This window comes from Petaurus breviceps, unplaced genomic scaffold (assembly GCF_028583685.1).
Source record: "Petaurus breviceps papuanus isolate PSGF00001 unplaced genomic scaffold, PetGlider_PUasm1.0 90591, whole genome shotgun sequence".
Taxonomy (NCBI): Eukaryota; Metazoa; Chordata; class Mammalia; order Diprotodontia; family Petauridae; genus Petaurus; species Petaurus breviceps.
The window spans coordinates 6,157,229-6,176,490 of NW_027187280.1; the positions used below are offsets into that span (position 1 = coordinate 6,157,229).

A 19,262-nucleotide genomic window follows, 5' to 3' on the forward strand; every position below is an offset into this window, starting at 1 on the left:
GCAATTTATATTGATCAAAGAGTAGCCACATCAATGAAATCAAGGATTTAAAAAAACATATTAGCCAATCTGAACCAATGTTGCAATTCAAAGTAGAAAACAATGAATCCTATTTAGCTGGAAGACTTAAAGTTTCCATTTTAAGTTTTCCTATTTGACAGGAACTACTGATCCAGATATCTAGCGCTCACTATAACATTGGGCAGAAGTAACTTTTTATGGTAGTAACTCTGGCCTACTGCCTTTATTTTATGGATTTCAGGGGTGACCAAGTAAAATATTTATCAATAGTTACCTGTAAGTCATTTTGTGGGTTCCAATCTGAATCAAAAATGATGCAGGTGTCAGCAGCAGTGAGATTGATACCAAGGCCTCCTGCTCGGGTACACAGGAGGAAGACAAAGCGATCTGAGTCTGGTTTACAGAAACGATCGATAGCAGCTTGGCGCAGGTTTCCTCGTACTCGGCCATCAATCCGTTCATATGTGTACCTGGAGGTACCCCAAAATAGCAAGAGTTTAAGCATCAAATAAGCACATTTTAAAAGGAGAATAGTTAAAAACATAAGAAATTTATATGACTAAGACTTTACATTTTATCATTTTGTTTACACACAATAGCACTATGGCCAAAAAAGAATCTTTTTTTTCCCCCAAAAATTTACCAGTTATTATCCACTATTATTACACCGGGTGACAAAATCTTCCTCTGAAAAATCAGTTAACTAATACTAGTATAAAAATTTGAAGTAGGGCAGGTTAAAAAGAATTAGATTAAAATTTATCTCCTTTATAAAGGCTGAACTTTGTAACAAAGTCAACCCCAAGTATATTCCATGGTTTAATTTTATGTCTCAATTTAATCTTTCTTTTAAGGGAAAGTAAGATGTGACTCAAATCTGATCAAAAGACTCAGGCAACAACCAGAAGTGTCAAGAAATGACTTATAATATTAAGTAAAAAAAACTGGTCAATGAAATTTAAACAATTAAATAAAACCCTACCACCTAAAAGTGGGTACCGGGAAAACATCAGGTATGAAAGATCAGTAGTAGAGGTAAATCTCAATAATTCTTCAAAAAAAAGTATCAATGAAGACAGGATTAACACAAATAGACTTCAAGATGTTTATCAAGGCCCAGAATGTAGATAACAGAAACAAAGTAAGTGCATAATTTTAAACATAAAATGGTGAATAAGAAAGGAGTTTGTGAATGGAAATGGCAATGGAAGGGTTCATATACCTTGTTCCAAATAAATACATATAACAGAACGTGTGCGAGAATAGCACATGTCAGTAAATTATGCCTGCGTGAAAATCTATGAACCTGAGGGTAAAAGCACAATTAAGAGCAACTGGAAGAAGAAAATAGTAAGAGATAAAAGTACTGTTTCTAAAAGACATATTTTAAACTTAAGTCATATAAAGTGGTGATAAAGGATACCTCAACTATCTAGTCATTTACCAGATTTTCCTTTCTGTTAAAAACAGATACTGAATTTCTGATTTAGTAGGTTGCTGGATGGCTGATTAATTTATGAATGTTAACATAAGGGATGTCCATAGTGTTGTGCTTGAAGGCTACCTGCTTTGCTTTGCCTGATAACAACATAGAGATAAAGACACATTTAAGATTTTGATGATGACACATGAGGCTGAGAGGGACAGTATATTCTCTCTCAAGGGTTCCCACCTTTTTTGTTTCCTTTATCCTATGGCTTTCAGTAAACCCTCCCTAGGTTTGGGAATAAAACTTCCTATTCAATATGCAAAGAAATAAATTCTAGAGTTTATTATGCATGTATATGTAAGAAATTTAAAAAAAGATTATAGTTTTTCAAAAAGAAAACTTTTATTCAACATATAACAACATTGTTTGGTATCAAAAAATTGTTAAATGTTTACTCAATAAGTCAAATAAATTAGTAAGACCCTTGATTCTATTTCTTGTGAACCAACAGTTTTATTCCTGGTATAGTTTTTGAAAGTGATTGCTAAGTGTCACGTTTAGCCTCTAGTTTGTTTCTTAGTTTGAATTTGATTAAAAATAGGACTGAGAATGCTGATTCATAAAGAGAAGCTATTATAAAGGGAATTAAAGTTTTATAAGCATACTTAGTAAGAAGGGGATATTTTGCCAAGGGAACATAAAAAATTATACTAACTTGATTGATGGAAAATTCTTTAGAATTTTGGCTATTAACAAGTTCAATTAGTTTCTGGTTTGGTTTTGTTTTTTCCATACCAGCATGACTTTTTCCCCTAGCTCAATATGAAAGTGGTTTTGTATTAAAACCTCATTCATCTGGTTTGACTGAGTGCAATTATTCCTTCAACTATCTCTTTCAAATTTTTCAGAGGCAACAAAAATGCTTATTTTCCCACCCCATCCCAACTTCTTCACCATTCTTTGCCCTCCAATTCACAACCTTTTTTCCACTAACTGCTACCTACTTTTGGAATGTTTAAATTGGATAATATAATTATCTACCAAAAATTCTCCATGTACTCATAACAAGCTTCTTGTATTCTTCTTAGAATATACATATAAACTGGTCAGTTTAGTAATCCTTATGATATTTGTAAGAAATCAGAATTCAAAAATGATGAGCTCCAGTTGGAAAGATAGGTTGAAACTAACAAGGGACTAATAGGGCCAAATGTAAATAAGGTTAATACAATCTCGTTTCATTAAAAAAGGAAAGTAAAAGTTTGAATGTACTCTAAAATGGGGAGGCCACACACGGCCATTCATTACTAGAAATCATACTTTTAAGAGCAATGATGACAAATTTGTAGTATATCCAGAAAAGGAAAAATTAGATATCAAGGGGTCTGGAAACTGTCATATGAGGAAGTGATGAAGGAAACTGAGATGTTTATTCTGAAAAAGAATACTTAGGGTGAAGATAATTACTATCTTCAAACACAGTAGGTATGCTTTGAGGATGAAGGAATATCCTTAGCCCATGTGATTCCAAAGGGCACAACTAGGGTGAACAGGTAGAATAAGGTTAATTTGGGTTCAAAAACTAACAATTATACCTGGTCCAAAATAGAATAGGCTATCAGAAATTTTTTCATCTAGGACAAATACAGTTGAATGGGAAGGGGCAGGGTATTCCATGGGATCAGGTAACAGAAGTGGGATTAAGAGTGGGGGGAAGAGACAGGTTGGGAAGAAGGGTGGCAGAGGGGTGGATAGGTGGCACAGTGAATAGAACACCAGCCCTGGAGTCAAGAGGACCTGAGTTCAAATCCGGCCTCAGACACTTAACACTTACTAGCTGTGTGACCTTGGGCAAGTCACTTAATTCTAACTGCCCTGCTTTTCACCCTCCTAAAAGCAAAAAAAAAAAAGAAGAAGAAGAAGAAGGGTACCAGAGTGACAGAATTCTGGCTAGAAGGCTATGCCATATGGAAGCACCATGAAGCACAAGATTGTGGACAGTAGTTGCCACAAGAAAGAAGAACACAACACTGACTGCACACCCCTTGCCCCTCCCCTCCATGTTGGGGCCTTGAGGCAAGGCCTCATTTGCCATATGCTAGTTCTGGCTTTATATTCTATCAATGAGATATTCAAAACCAGGCACTAGGTGATCAAGGATTTTATAAGGAATTCTTGCATTGTGTGAGCAATTAATCTTTCAGAGTCCTTCTAATTATAATATTTTGTGACTTTTAAAATTCTATGTTCTCCTAAGATGCATATTTAATTTATTACTCCAGCCCAAAAGACCAACACAAAAGTGAACATCCTCAGGAAAGACAGAATTTGATATTCTATCAAAATAGAAATCATTGTTCCCTTCTAATACTTCTGGTAGAAAGTCAAGACATATCCATACCAGAATTCTGTGTGTAGTTCTGGTTGCTACATATTAAGAAAGCTAAAGAAGAGTAGAAAAGGCACAGGGAAAGGTGGCTAAAATCATCAAGCAGTCGACTAATGGGGAAGCACAGCTTTCACATGTGGCCAGAATAAAGATTAAAACTCTTTAGACTGGATGAACAAAGGTAGAAAGAGGATATGATTGAGGATTGACTATAAAATTACAGAATGATGTGGTGTAGGATAAGCAAGGATTTGTCACCAAATCCCAATATATTAAAAACTAAAGGATATCCATTAAAATAAAAAATAACAACAACAATATGAAGAGCAAACATATGTCACAACATGGATACTAAATTTATTAAAAACCATTATACTAAGAGACAGTCAAAGCAGAAAATATTACCTTAAAAAAAGGTTTAGAGATATTAGGGAACAATATACTTATATGAAGGATATCTTCCTAATGTTTCAGTACTAAAGTCCTAGAATACTACCACAGCCTTCCATAAGCCCCTTGGTGCACTGTTAAGAGAGACTCCTGGGACAGTACTACCATGGATATGACGTTAACTTTTACAACCTTGGAGGAGGATAAGAAATCATCAACAGGCATGACATGGCCACTAAACTAGGAAAGGCAATCTTGCTAATGTTAAAAAAGTCCAAATTACTAACTTGTTAATCTCATATACTTTAAAAAGTTCAAAAGAATGGTTAAAATAAGTCCCTGAAACATTGGAAGCTCCCTGAAGGCAGCAATTATTTTATTCTTGAATGCTCAGCACCTACGTCAGTGCCTGACCCACAGGAGAGCTTCATAAATTACTTGTGTGATTGGCAGACCCTTTGGTTATTCCTTCATGCTTGCCTCAAAGCCTGGTGCAAAATTAAATGGAAGTAAATGGTTAACTAAGAGAGGAAAATCAACTCAAGAACAAGAAAAAAACTTGGGGCCTAGTTCAGTAAGGGAAAAAAAAAACCTGACAACACTTCATTATCAATACTATGCAGACTTTTTACTTTTTAAAGAGTTGATATAACCCATCGATTTGGTAATTCAGGATTAGTCATTTTTAAATAATGAAGATCAGCTGGTTCACTACATGAAGTTTTATTTTTATACAATGCGAGGAGCAGAAAGTATATTAGACTTGGAATCAGAAGGCCAATAACTCAATTACCAGGGCCACCACCTTAGGAAAAATGGGCAGATTCTCTCAGCCTTAATTTTTCTATCTGTAAAAAGGGAATAAAATCTCTTCTCTGTCTATATCACAGGGTTAATTATGAAGATCAATGTAGATCATGTATGTAAAAGTGCCTTGTTTAAATGGGAATTATTAGCAGTAGTTTTTTAGCAAACTCATGTAGTATTAACAATAGGAAATACTCAAGCCAGAAAGACACAAAGGACAACAATATGAGAAAGAAAGCTTTTTGTCTACCTTTAAACACAAAGATAAAGAAGATGTGGTAAATATACTCAAGAAACTTTTACTCTATTAATATATACACAGTCACACACATAAGTATGTATATCTGATAATAGTTCTGTGGATTAACACATAGTTGTTCACATCCATATCAGTTTACAGGTCTTACAAGGTTTCTCTGAATTTATCTCCTTTCATTACCCAGAGAAGCAACCTTTATGGAGAAGGGCATACCATCAAGGCAACACCAATACTATTTGCTGATGAACTATCACCAAAGGGACAGGGCAGCTAGTCTAGCTCAAGCAGCAAGGTATCCTGAGGGAGAACCAGGAGTTAGTATGTGCAAAGTATGGCAAACCACTGCCACCGCCTTGACACCATCTCCCCTCAGACTCCTGTGGAGATAGCACAAGACTCTGTGCCCCTTAGATCACTGACTGTTTGCAGTTTGCTCAGAAGAACAACTGTGGTGGAGACCTGAGCTGGCAAATGCCTCTGTAGATGCTGCAGCTCTTGTGTACTCAGCAGCTAAACTACTCAAGACTGGGAAAACAAAGTCCTCAACATTCAAGTCTTTGGTACTGTCTTATGGTTCAACATCAGACATGCATACTTTTTTTTTTTAACCAATGAAAATGGCACAGAAGAAGATATATCATCACCTGACTTTACTCTTGTATCTGTAGGACCACTGGGACTTCCCAAATGTCTTACAGCCTCATCCTCTTACAGGTGCTGTCCCCTTTCAGGATATGAGCTCATGGAGAACATTTCTGAGTGTAACCATAGAGCCTAGTACAATGCTTGTGAGTACGTAATAGATGCACCCTCATTCATTCTTTTATTGATTTATTCAACAGTTTCAGTCCTGTTAATTTTACTCTGTATCATATTTTGTGCACTTCTGTGATCAAATGTGCAAAAGAAAGGGAGTGAATAGTACCTGTCATGTAGCTCTTTCAGCATACTACTCACCGTCTCTGGATGAGATAATCTTCTAGTATGTCAAGACAACGCACCATCTGGGAGAAGATGAGCACTTTATGTCCACCAGCAATGAGCTTGGGAAGCAGTTTATCAATTAGCACCAATTTGCCTGCTGCCTGAATCATGGCCTGCAGCTGAAAGTCCAAAGAATCAGGACTATGTGTTTTACGGAAGTCTTCCAGAATTTTCTCCTCAGCCCCTACAATAGTACAGAACAAAACCATTCTTTGCACAAATTACCAGGATGAAAGAGATTATCTGTTTCTTGGTAAAGAACAGCTTAAAAGCCAAAGGAGAAAAATAAAGCAATATCCAAAAAGTTAATTTCTAGGCATCAAGTCCCATATCCCCTGGAGGTGGGCATCCAAGTAAAATGAACAGACTCCACCTGCGCAGCAGCGGGGCTAGCCTTGCAGGCTAGCACCTATCTCTACAACAAGGACTCTTTAACAGTTACTAAGAGCTTTCTAGATGCCACATCCTAAGCTCCAGTGAGACTGAAAAATGCTTCACAGAAAGCTAAGAGGAAATTCCATTATAACCTTTTTTTGATATCAGAAAGTCTAAACCAATTAAAATTCAAACTGAATACTGTTTTAACAAGTTCTCAGGACTTGATGAAAATTTTCAATTAGTAAATCTTGATGCCAACTGTTAATACATCTGTACAGGTGCTTTTAACATCTTTAAGACATTAACATCTCTTGCTCTGCTTTTTTCAATAACCTTTGTGATAAAATACATCTCTGCTCTAAGAAGCAGGTAGCTTAGTGCAGTAAACAAAACAAAAACAAAACCAAAACCAACAACCGCCACCCTGGGACCTGGAGCCTGAAGACCTAGGTTCACATCCGGGTTTTGCCATCTAGTCCAAGGTCACGTGGCCAGTCACAACTACTTAGAAAAACAGTTTTCCTTATTTGTAAAATAAAGATAATAATACATGTACTACAAAGTTCACAGAGGTAAGAGGACAAATGAGATAATGGATGCAAAGCACTTTGTAAATTGTAAGATACAATATAAACTTAGCTACCTTGCTTTAAAAACAAAATTAACAATGGGGTTTAGCTGAAGAAGAGGACAGTAAAGCCACACATTTTTCTAGCTTTTGCTGAATTTGGTTTTCACAGCGTAGTTTTTCTTTAGTTTGAAGTGTCATGAATTCCAAGAAAAGACACACCCATATTCAAAGTATGAGGATACATTCCAAAACCTAATGAAAAAATGACTGCTGGATTATCCATACCTCTAGTCCCCTCACCCCCCTTAACACAGACGATCGAGAGCCAAATGTTGCAGCTTTCTTATTCAAACTGTCACTAACTGCATGTTATGTAATCTCTCTATTGAGATAGCCACACTTCTTGATGAAATATGCCACAGATACAACCAAACACCCTTCTGCTATAATGCTATCTCTCCTAGAACTTCCTCACATCTTCCTAACTATTTAGCAAAGGTTTGCCCATTAATGCCAGAGTTCACTGTGTCCCAGTTCAACTTCCCACATCTAATGACAGCTGTAACTAAAAACTGACTTGTGTACATGTACACACACCCACCTGTGAACACACTGTATACCATACTGGATCTCTGAAGCACCATCTCCAATGAAGTTAATTCTCCCTCTTTCAGCTACTCCAGTCCCATATTCTGTGGTTTTTAGGAAATGTAAAATCATGCATTGATCTTGCATACTTGAAAGCAAAGGCACAATGTCCTAACCAAAGCCAGCCATGGCAGAACAATGCTGGAGATAAACAACTTACACATATGACCACTCAGACCCCAGACCTCTAAATACACACCGCTGCTCCTTTTCTCCATTTCCACATCCATTCTGCTGCAAAATCACCATCTACTTTCTGGGTTGTTTCTGACCCCGAACTCTCCTAGCTTCAACGTGTTTCCTCTCTGCCAAGTGTCTACCCTCTTCCATTTTATTCTCAACCAGTTACTGATTCTTTGAGGTTGGTGCTGATAATCCATTCAGGTCTAGTTAAATAAAAGGAAAATGGGGTCTATCAAGTAAGGACAGAAACTATTTATTCCAAGGGAACAAGTCAGAAATACCCCAAATATTAAGAGAGCCAAAATGCCAAGTAATTGTCTCCACATGCACATATGCTCAGTCAAAGGGCCTAAGAAAGCATACAAACAATGTGTTCATCTGGCCTTGAATGATTTTGCTTAAGTCAAACTTGTTGCTCTCAGGGGTCTGTGGCAAGACTTAACCCTACCTTGTTCCCCCCTGGCTCACCATTGATCAAATAGGGGTGATTGCAGCACTTTCTCAGCTCCATCATGGTGTTGATGAGATTGGGCATGTTATGCTGATTTGCCCCCTTGGTCAGGAAGGAAAAGTTCTTCTCTAAAATGGCTCGATAATACTTTTTCTGGATATTGGTCAACTCTACTTCAATGATTGTCTCTTGTTTGGGAGCTAGGTTCTTTTCCACATCATCTTTCAGCCGCCGCAGCATCATGGGCTTCAATATGGACTGCAACTTCTTCACCTGCCCAGGAAAATGAGACTAGTTTACCTCTTTGAACCAAGGTGAAGCAAGCATCAAGATTTTTCAATCACTAAAACATGTTTGCTGAACTTAATGGGTATAACAAACAAATAAATACTGAATATCATCTATGGAAGGAACTAAGAGAAAAGATAATTCCCTTGCATTCAGAGAATTTACAACCTGCAAAGGGAAACCAGAGACAGAATGCTGAAAAGAGAGCCACTGATGAGAGAGCTGGTGAGATCATTCACTGAGCCTCAAGATGCAGACCTTTGTCTTTAGCATGAGGCACTTCTCTCATCCCTGGTCAAAGGGGACAGCTTACAGCAATACAACATGAAATACTGCACTAAAACTATCACCTGCCACCAGAAAACACACTAAAAGACAATGTCCACTAAAAGATGACTAACACAAACGGCTAACTTTTCCATATAAAGAACATGATTTAACAGAGGATGAATTTGAGTTCTTTTGCCAATATAACAGCAGATATACACCAAGCCTCTATATCCTCTCAATCAATTGCATTGTGATACAACATGAGGTATCTAGATGGGGTGGATCAGGAATAAAGTGTAGCTATAAAACAGTCATCAGTTGCATGTATTTTAACCGTCTAAACAAACTAAAACTAAGTTAGAACTCCAGTCTCTGCTCATTGAAAAGAAAAAGTACAAAAACAACTTTCACTATTATATTTACTGTGAATGAAAGACCTGCACTAGCTTATAATCAATTCAACAAACACTAAGTACCTACCACATAAAATGCATAGTGTTAGGCACTAGCGGATAAAAAGACGAAGTCAAAACAGTACAAAAGGAGGTTCAAGCAAGAGGTTTTATTTCATGTTTCTCAAGTACGATTCATGATGCCAGGAAGTAACTGAATTATTTGATGGCATATTGGGTACTTCTAGAGTCTTGGTCACTGAGGGGTCTCAAGTACTCAAATCCTGAAAGGATCTTAGAGTTGGGGGCCAATTTTAAGATTTGGAGTTAGACCATGACCTCATCCTGAGTGTGGGAACAATTAAAAGCAAAAAGTGGGAGAATGAAGAAAAATGAAAGTAAGTAGAAAGATGATTTTTACAACTCTCTACCTGTCTTGTGAACCAGCACAAAGAATCTTAAAATAAGAACAGTTCTCAGAGACTATCAATATGAAGTAGAGAAGATTTATAGCCTCCAATATGAAGGAGGAGAGAAACCATTTCAGAAAATGATGTCAGAACATTTATACAAAGTAAACTGAAAGTGAGAGCTTACTACATGTGCATGAGTATATGATTTCTGTATAACCCATGTTATTTAGGTTTTTAAATGTTAAAACAAGACAGCCAATTGTAAAAAGAATAATTGTAATGAGTAAGAAGTCCTCCTCTTGCTCATTCAGGAAAAACCAAATGGCTTAGCAAGCAACAGGTCAAAAGGGCCAGGCATCTGGGAGGGAGGGAGGGGGAAAAAGTGCATATTGATAGTTCCTTATCTTGGTAGTAAATATAGAAAAAGCTGGGAACTAGAGAAGACCTGCTTCTGAGTTACAGTAACTGAACCAGAAGGAGGTAGTAACTCAGTTATATTTATCTTGAAATACAAGGACACTGCAATTAAGAAGCCCAGCCCAGGCAACAATTGTGCTAAGGTACCTAGAAATGGAAGCACTTAATATAAATGGACAAAGGTAGATCACTTACTCTCAGTAACCTATAATTGCCCACCAGTACAATCATTTGTACCTTCAGAGTTCCTCACCATCTGCAATACTTTTTAGCTACATTCAAGAATTCAGACTTAAGTATGTTTCATACTTGTTATTATAAGGACAGACACAGGAATTAAGGGAGGGTTCTGTTCCCATTAAAGCAGCCAAAAGAAAGATCTTGAAGCCCTCAGGGGGTAGAGATGAAGACCAAGAAAATGCCATGCTGTTGATGGCTCTTATTTATAATTTGATTTATCAACTTTCTGGGGGAATAGATAAAAATAATAATTTCACAGTAAGGCTGTGTAAAAATCATTTTATCATTTTTTCCAGAGAGTTCTGCTGACTCCGGCATTTGGCAAGGGCCAATACTGTGTCTTCCCATTTTTTCCAGGCTCTTGCTTACCTGTTCCTCTGTCTTTAGATCTCCAAACTCCTCTAGGAAAGCAGTCTCTGAAGGAAACTGTGATGGTTCCAAGAAATTCAGTAAGCTAAAAAGTTCTTCCACAGAGTTCTGCAAGGGAGTTCCAGTCAGCAGCACTTTATGTTCCTATACAGATCAAAGCATGTGATGAAAAACAGCATCGGAGCACTTATTTATGATGACAATGTAAAGCTGTGGCTGTCTACATTCTTTATAGGTCTTTCTGTTAAATTTTTCTAAAAAAAGAGGTTGTGATTAATAAAAATGATGTAAAAAATATAGTAACTGCCATTTATCTGGGGTATTTTAAAATAGCCAATGTTGTTTCCAAACAAATACCCAATGAGGTAGAAGATCAAATACTATAACCTTCAATTCTCAGAAGAGGAATCAAGGACTAACGTGACTTGGCCAAGGTCATACGAATTGGGTGGTACAGTCATGTCTCAAACTCCTATGTTCTGATTCCAAGTTCAGTTGTATTTTCACTACATACCATATTATCTCTGTACAAATGGCAAATATTCTGAGTGTAAAAGCATAAAACCAAACTGGAGTTACAAGTAGCATTCCTGGCTTGGTTCTATCAAAAAAATCAAAGAAACCCCTTGTCATTGTTTCTCTATTGCTTCCAAGCTCCTTGGACTGGAGACCTTGAATAATTATGTAATGTCCTCAATTAATAAGCTTGCAAACTCTCACCAAAGCCATGAGTTTTAATCCCTCCAGAAGCTTGCAGTTCCTGTTCTTCAGCCTGTGAGCCTCATCAATTATCACACAACTCCAATGTATCTTCTTCAGCTCTGGGCAGTCAGCCAAAATCATCTCAAATGTTGTAATAACAACATGAAATTTGAAGATTCCAGAGAGGGGATTGCCCTGAGGATGACATAAATTAAAAACAGCTATAGGACTTTATCGATGGGTATTGCTGAACTTTGGGGCAAAGTAAATTCTTATATGATTACTGGAAGGATCAATATCAACATTACTAATAAGATGTGGTCAAAGATCAAAATGCACTGTTGTATGTACATCTATGAAGGAACCTACTACAGACTGTATGCTTACCTTACATAATAAATGCTTCAAAGATTATTTTGCTGCCACTTCTTCAGTATCTTGACAGATACCAGTTGTTAAAGAGCTGCTGAGGCCCCAAAACTTTTAACTTGGTAGAACCTGACAGATCTGTGCTCTAGTAGCACACCTATCAATGACCTGGGTTGCCTACATACAGAGGGCATAGTAAGAGCATGCTAGTTGAGCTTCACTAAATCACACAAAGCCAAGAGAAAGATTGCCAGCATGAGGAAGATGAGAAGTACACGAGATCAATTGTATACACTGCTACAATAAACCTATAGTTGACCCATGCTTACTCAATATTTCCAGGCAAGAATAATATCAAAGCATATATTGAATGAATACTAATGGGAATCATTAACTCACAGACCCACATCACATCTGAAGAACACATTTAATTTGTAGTGTTAAAAAGTGAAGATGGGAACTCCCCTGGGGACAAGGACTACCAGTTAGTAGGGACTTAGTCATCTAGTTAGTTCCAACCCCTGGATTTACTGTTAAGAAACAGAGCTGACCTAGTACAATTTCGATTTTTTACTCCTTCCACGTGTCACTTCCTACCTTCTTCTGAAACCCTTAGAAAAACATTAAGACTTATTCTGAGGGGCAGCAGCGAGGTAGCACAGCAAGTAAGAACACCGGCTCCAGTGTTGGGATGATCTGGAGATCGAATCCCGGGCTCAGACACTGAGCACCACACCCAGAAATAACTGGCCATGTAACCTTGAGCAAGTTACTTAACCCCGATTGCTTAAAAAAAAAAAAAAAGACATTCTGGCCAACTACTCAAACTGAACAAGTCAGAGGCAATGGTACAGTACATCCTTACATTAATTTAATTTTCATTTTATTTTATTACAAAAATCTGTGCCCAATGAATACTATTTCCTAAATATATTCAGTGGATGATTCCCACTAAAGGGAAGGAGAAAAAAAAGCTTTGCTTTTATGTAACAAAGACTGAGCTTCCTCTTGATTATGAAGAATTCATTTCCAGGTCCCTTTCTGATTTCAATTCCTGTCCAAAAACAAGTGCTCTGCTTATAGTCTACATAGCGTACATGACAACTCAAATTAAAAAAATTATAATTTAAAAGTAGTTTCAAAAGCCAGCCTGGAAGTCAGGATTCTTGGTCTTTGAAATATCATGGGGAATGGAGAGAATGCCATATGGCCTTGAATATCACCATTAATAATACATCAGAAAAATGAAAATAATATTCTCTAAAAGGTCAGTGACTCAAGACACTGAAAAACCAAACTTTAAGATGCTAGGTGGGAAAACATTTGAAGGAAAGATTCTATTTTGCAGGTTATTACACTAAGCAGCTCCTATAACTTTGTAATTTATGTTAATTTTACCTGGGCATCCCTGTAGAGCATCTCGTATTGCTGGATCATCTGCCTGCTAATCTGGCTTCCATGATACACAATGGCATTCATCTCTGTCCATGTTCGGAATTCTCGCTCCCAGTTAGTAATGGTAGACAATGGAGCAATGATGAGGAAAGGACCATGTATTCCCATGAGGAATATTTCTGAGAGAAATGTGATGGACTGAATAGTTTTCCCTAGGCCCATCTCATCAGCCAAAATACAGTTTTTTCTGAAGGAAACAAAACACATATTTTATTACCAATATAGCAGACGGAAAGTTGAAAGGCAATAATGGACAAAGCTTCTGAAAGAAAGGGAAAAGGGAGTTCCACTAACAATGAGAAATTTACAGAACAGCACTGTTCTAGTATTTACCCTTTCAAGGTAAATTCTTCCTTAAGAAGAAATGAAAATCTGGAAGATTCTAAATAAGAAGTCACTAAAGACTTCATTTTTTAATCTAGGTGTCTGAGACTCTGATCCTACCATGCTAGAAATGGCCTCTGGAAGAGATTATCAGCCACAAAAAGAGATTCTTTTCTACTTGGACCTCAGTCCCCTTCCATAAATTTATAGTAGCTCATTAAGCTGAGAAAACTATATGTTGTCTCACAGTTTACAAAGTACTTTTACATCCATTACTTCATTTGATCTTGACACTTCCTTGTGAGGGAATTTACAGGTAAAGAAATGGACTCAAGAGAAGCTAACTTAATTAGCCAAAGTGGCAAGCTTAGTAGACCCTTTAGTGTCATTCTCATTCTGAAGAAAAATCTAACAGACAATCAGCATGGAGGATTCCAGGGATCATTCTCTATCTTCAATTGCTTGAAAATGTTCTAAGCAATTCTTCCGTTCTAAGGAATTCAGAAAATCAAAGTATAAAGCCATTGGTTTGTGAAAGAATCTCCCACATCACTGAGATGCCATATGATACCAAAATAAGTCTGAATACACACCATAGAGAACAGAATTGCTACCCTAAAAACTTGTTAGTTTTCTTCAATTCATTCACCAACCATTTAATAAAATACTATGTGCAAAGCCCAGTGGATTGAGAGCTCGAGTATAAAAGTTTTTGCTACTCATCTCCATCTAATACTTTCAAATCCAAGCTAGTCAGACTAAAGACTCTAGAGGGCAGTCATCCTTCTGATTCTATACAGTCTGTTCCGTAAAGCTGCAGCTCAGGGAGATGGCACATGTGCTCTGGCTCCTCACCTATTATACCAGTTAAATAGGAGCCAGTTCATCCCCTCGAGCTGGTACTCTCGAAGCTGATTATTGTTCTTGTATTCCCGAGACTTCTCAAGTTTCTGCCACGAATCTGAAGCTGGACGCTCCTAATAAATAAAGCAGAGAGCAAAATGCATGGAAAGACAATGCCTTATGGTAGTTTCACACATATGAGTACAGATACAAGAAAAGATAGAGAGAAGCAAATCTCAACATTCATATTTAATTTGCAAATAGGTTAACAAGGGTACTGGGTCTCAGCTTGAGACTTCAAAACAGTGCTGAGATTATTTTAGCCCTGAATGTGTCATGCTATATTCATATGGTTGTGTGTGTGTGTGTTTATAGGGAGGAGGTGCAGATGTGATTTTATTAGTTTAGGAAGCTCTCTCTGTGAAATTTCATAGATCAATGCAGACTGATTTCCTCTCTGCAATTTATAATGACTTGTGTTGGGTCACAAAGGCAGTACGTATAAAAGGCAGGACTTCACCTCCTGAAGTTAGGTCTTCTTCACAAACCAATCTATCAACTGGACCATGCCACCTCTCTTTCTGTAAACAAACTTATGAAATTAACTTACTACTCCTCTAATTTCAATTTTTTTTTTCAGGGGCCAACATTGATTTTCCTTACTTGCTTCTATTTTCACAATCTGTTCTGCCTAGTTGGGGGTGGTTTCCTTCTTTGTGCATGCTGCATCAGTTCAGCAGCTTCGGGAAAAACACTATGTATGTTGAGTCTGCTCAACAATGGAAGAGTGCAACAAGTCTTCCAAATTATATCCAAATGGAGTTCTTTTCCTAGTTTAAACTATATACATAAAAGTACACATTACAGACCCCAGAGATAGCTTCCCAATACACAGTTAATTCAAGATAGTCTGAAGTGCTGAATCTTAAGAGGTAATGAACATTTTACAGAGGGCCTAATGGAAATGAGATGCAATAAAACCAATATTTTATTTAATGGGAGCATCAGCTCCTTGTCAATAGAAACTCCTTAAACTACAAAAGAAATGGCACCATTTATAAAAGGAAACATTCTGAATAAGCAAGACTTAACAGGCAAGTAAGTGCAAAGCTTAGATGGAATTGTAGAGTAAGCAATGAGGGGATTTTCTAGTATTCATTATAAGAAAATACTGACCTTATTTCCTTTTTATGGCACAGTTAACTGAGAGTGGTACATAAAGGGGAATGCCACAAACAAAGAATATCACATTATGTCAGCAAAGCAGCCAACAAAACTCCTATGATATTTTGTAGATAAAATGGTCACACAGAAATTAGATGAGAGTACAATTAGGTGAATTTACAACTAGTCTTAACAAACATACTCAGAGGTATTGATGGCAAGATGAAAAAAAGTAACAAGACTAAGTAGTAATGTCACATGGCAATGAACTTAGCTTATTTTGTCAATAAATTAGATGAATACATTAAAAAGGTATTTCTCAGATCTGTGGATAACACAATGATGAAAGATATACTTAATATAATAGATCAAAGAATCAAGATGCAAAATGGCTTCAGCAGTCTAGAGCGTTGGGGCTTAAGCTCCTAAAAAAATGTAGTACAGATTAATGGAAAGTCTTACTTTTAGTTTTAAAAAAATCAATTTTGCAAGATGAGGAAGTCTTAGAATCATTATTTTTGAAATCCAAAGATTTCTGTCTTCCAATATTTGAAAGGTTGTCATAAAGAAGAGGGATTATTCATTTTACATAGATCTACAGAACATTATTGGGACTAAAGAGTAGAATTTATAGCAAAGTAGATATTATCTTGAATAACTCAACAAGTAATTACTAAGTACCCACTAAATGTCAGAATTTTGGTGCTAGAACAGTTTTAGAAATGGAGCTGCACTTCCTCATTTTAAAGAGAAAACCAAGGTTTAATAAAGGTAAAAATATTTACTCAAAGTTTACACAATTCCAAACACATTTAACACAGGCAATATATAATAACCACAGTCTTCCTGACTCCTGGTGAGTTGTGCTGATCAAAAAAAATCCAAAACAAAACTCAGAAGGTATGGCAATGCTAATACATGAATTTTTATAACACACCTTTCCCATATGAAGATCCCAAATAGATGTCAATTGTGGTCAGACTACTAATTGGAATATTAAGGTTCATTCTCTAGCAATTCCCAAGTCACATTTCAAAAACCCCCTTGTACACTCTTGGGTTTGATTGAAGAGCCTCAGATCCATCCCCATAGGAAAATATATGACTGCAAGTAGAGCATTTTGTAAAAGCTGATTTTTATACATTTGTTTCAATTAAGGGTTCCTCATATAAGGTGAAGTGACTCTAGGTAATTGCAACGTTTGATGTATTCCTGCAAATTAAGGAAACTCAGAATCTTAAAGCCAAAGGGTTTTACAGGTCACCCAGTACAAATTTCTATTTCATGCTTATGAAGCTCTAGCCTGTGAGCAGCAACTCTGTAAAAGATCTAAGGGTTTTGGTGGATTATAAGTTCAATATGATCCAAAGTGATCAAAGGCTAACACAGTATTAGGCTGAATTAATAAAAATATTAAAGAAAGCAAGAACACTAACGATAAGACTTTATATTTGTATACTACCTTTCTTTTTACAAAGTACTTCATATACACTATTTAAATAACAGGTCCACTGTGCTTTGTATGGGTCAGTCTACAAACAAAATAATCATGTTCAATTCTGGGTGCTATATTTTAAGAAACAAGAAAATCTAGAATGTACCCAAAAGGAAATGACCGAGTTGTGAGGATCTAGAAGGTAGGCTGTACAATAAACATTATAAGGAACTGGAAGATTTTAGGTCTAGAAAGAAATCCTTGTGAGGACTCTCTTCAAATATTTAAAGGCCTCTCCTAGAGAGGGAGGATTACTCATTTAGTCTAAATAGCTCTATTAGGTCCAAGAGATACAAGCTATAGTACAGTAGATATTATACTTCTTGATAACAAGAAGGATGGGAACAGATTAAAAGAAGAAATGGCAAGTGAGATGGAAGAGAATACAAGAGACATTTCTGTTGTATTATCTTTATCTATAGCTAGCTTTGCAATTATGGCATTTGAGATGATCTTAAAAATTATATACGGACAGAAACTTGTCCTGTTCTGATTTCCAAGAGTAGGGCAAAGTAAAAGAGTACACAGAGCAGGGCAGGAGTATCACTTATGATCTATAAGTCAAATACTTCTGAAGAGAGGAATGTATGAAAAAGGAGAGCTTGTTAACCTAAGGTGACTGTAGATTGGCAATCAAAGCAGAGCATGACCGAGCTGTGTCCTTCAATGTGTCCAAATCGTCCAGGATGTTTGTTTAATGGCAAGACATACATAAGATAGAAGATTCCTTATAGAATATATCTTTTATTGTCCCAAGTTTTCCATATTTGCCATATTATTTGATTTGTGCCAAAGTATTTGCCTTCTCTTCTAAATCAGGGGCTCTTAACCCAGATGATATGAACTTGTTTGTTTTTTTTTTAAATATTTTCAAAATTATTTCAATAGAACTGATTATCTTTGTAATGTCATGTATCATATTTTATGCATTTAAAAACATGATTCTGAGAAACGTTTCACAGGATTCTTCAGACTGCCCATAAGAAGACTGGTCCAGGACACAAACAAAGATTAAGAAGCACTATTTAAAATAGATTTTATTTATCAGTACTCTACAAGATTCTGGAAGTACTGGAAATACGTAACAATTATAAAACAGACCCTGTCCTCCTTAAAAGTTAAAGACAATAAAAGAAAAAGATTCATCATTGGCAAAGCAATGACTTACAAATCATTTATTGCTCAGTTCTACCAATATTTAGGGGGAAAGGGAATAGATTATATATATTTTTTTGATATTCAGAAACTTCAGTTTCTTAATTGGTAAAATAGAGATAACAGTACCTACTCTCACAGGTCTGCTATGAGGGACAAAGCAGATACAGTTTATCAAATACACTGAAAAACTTAATGGTGGACATGTAAGACTTTATCATTGATTCATGGCTTATATCAGTGATAAAATCTAACTTTAATTCAATCCAGAGAAGATGGAGTTTGTGGTAGACAGGAAGAAGCAACTAGAAAATATGTCAATGATAACTGTGTAACTTCATTTGAGGGCTAGTCTTTGTCACATAAGTTCACAATCAACCTTAAAAGTTTCCTAAAGTGTAGTTACTCCTAAAAGTTTAATAAGTGAGATTGTGATGACCATAGTTTTTATGAACTGTGGACTTCAAAACAATCATGCAGGCTTTTGGCACTTCTAGTTTGGACTATTATTAAAATATTGTTTTTAACTAAAAATATCTGGCACAGAATTAAACCACTCAGTATAAAACTGATATTAAGTTAACAAGCACAACATTCCATACTATGACAAATTAAGTGCAATAATACATCAATATTTCCTCAGGAGACATGATTGAATCTAATACTACAGAAAACATAGTATGGGGCGATGCACTAACAGGATCATACAAAATTCATAATTATGGTTATTTGGATTTCATGAAAAACAATGCATTCCACAAATAATATACTTCAAGGAGAAGGCATTAAATTATTCTCTGCTTCTAATAATTTTTCCATTCTGATCCTAGCAAAGATATGATTCCTAGCACATTGA

General features: G+C 36.4%; 1 protein-coding gene across 3 annotated transcripts in view; it reads right to left on the reverse strand.

The window, feature by feature from the left end:
- The window catches only part of CHD6 (chromodomain helicase DNA binding protein 6), a 199,037-nt gene that overhangs the window by 83,960 nt on the left and 95,815 nt on the right, over positions 1 to 19,262 (reverse strand). For all 3 annotated transcript variants that reach the window (XM_069063587.1, XM_069063586.1, XM_069063588.1), the window contains exons 11-17: positions 14,605 to 14,726; positions 13,369 to 13,612; positions 11,620 to 11,796; positions 10,900 to 11,043; positions 8,528 to 8,783; positions 6,253 to 6,463; positions 296 to 491 (exon numbers count right to left, since the gene is read on the reverse strand). In XM_069063587.1, the coding sequence (XP_068919688.1) occupies positions 296 to 491; positions 6,253 to 6,463; positions 8,528 to 8,783; positions 10,900 to 11,043; positions 11,620 to 11,796; positions 13,369 to 13,612; positions 14,605 to 14,726 (1,350 nt within the window). The remainder of the gene's footprint in view (positions 1 to 295; positions 492 to 6,252; positions 6,464 to 8,527; positions 8,784 to 10,899; positions 11,044 to 11,619; positions 11,797 to 13,368; positions 13,613 to 14,604; positions 14,727 to 19,262) is intronic.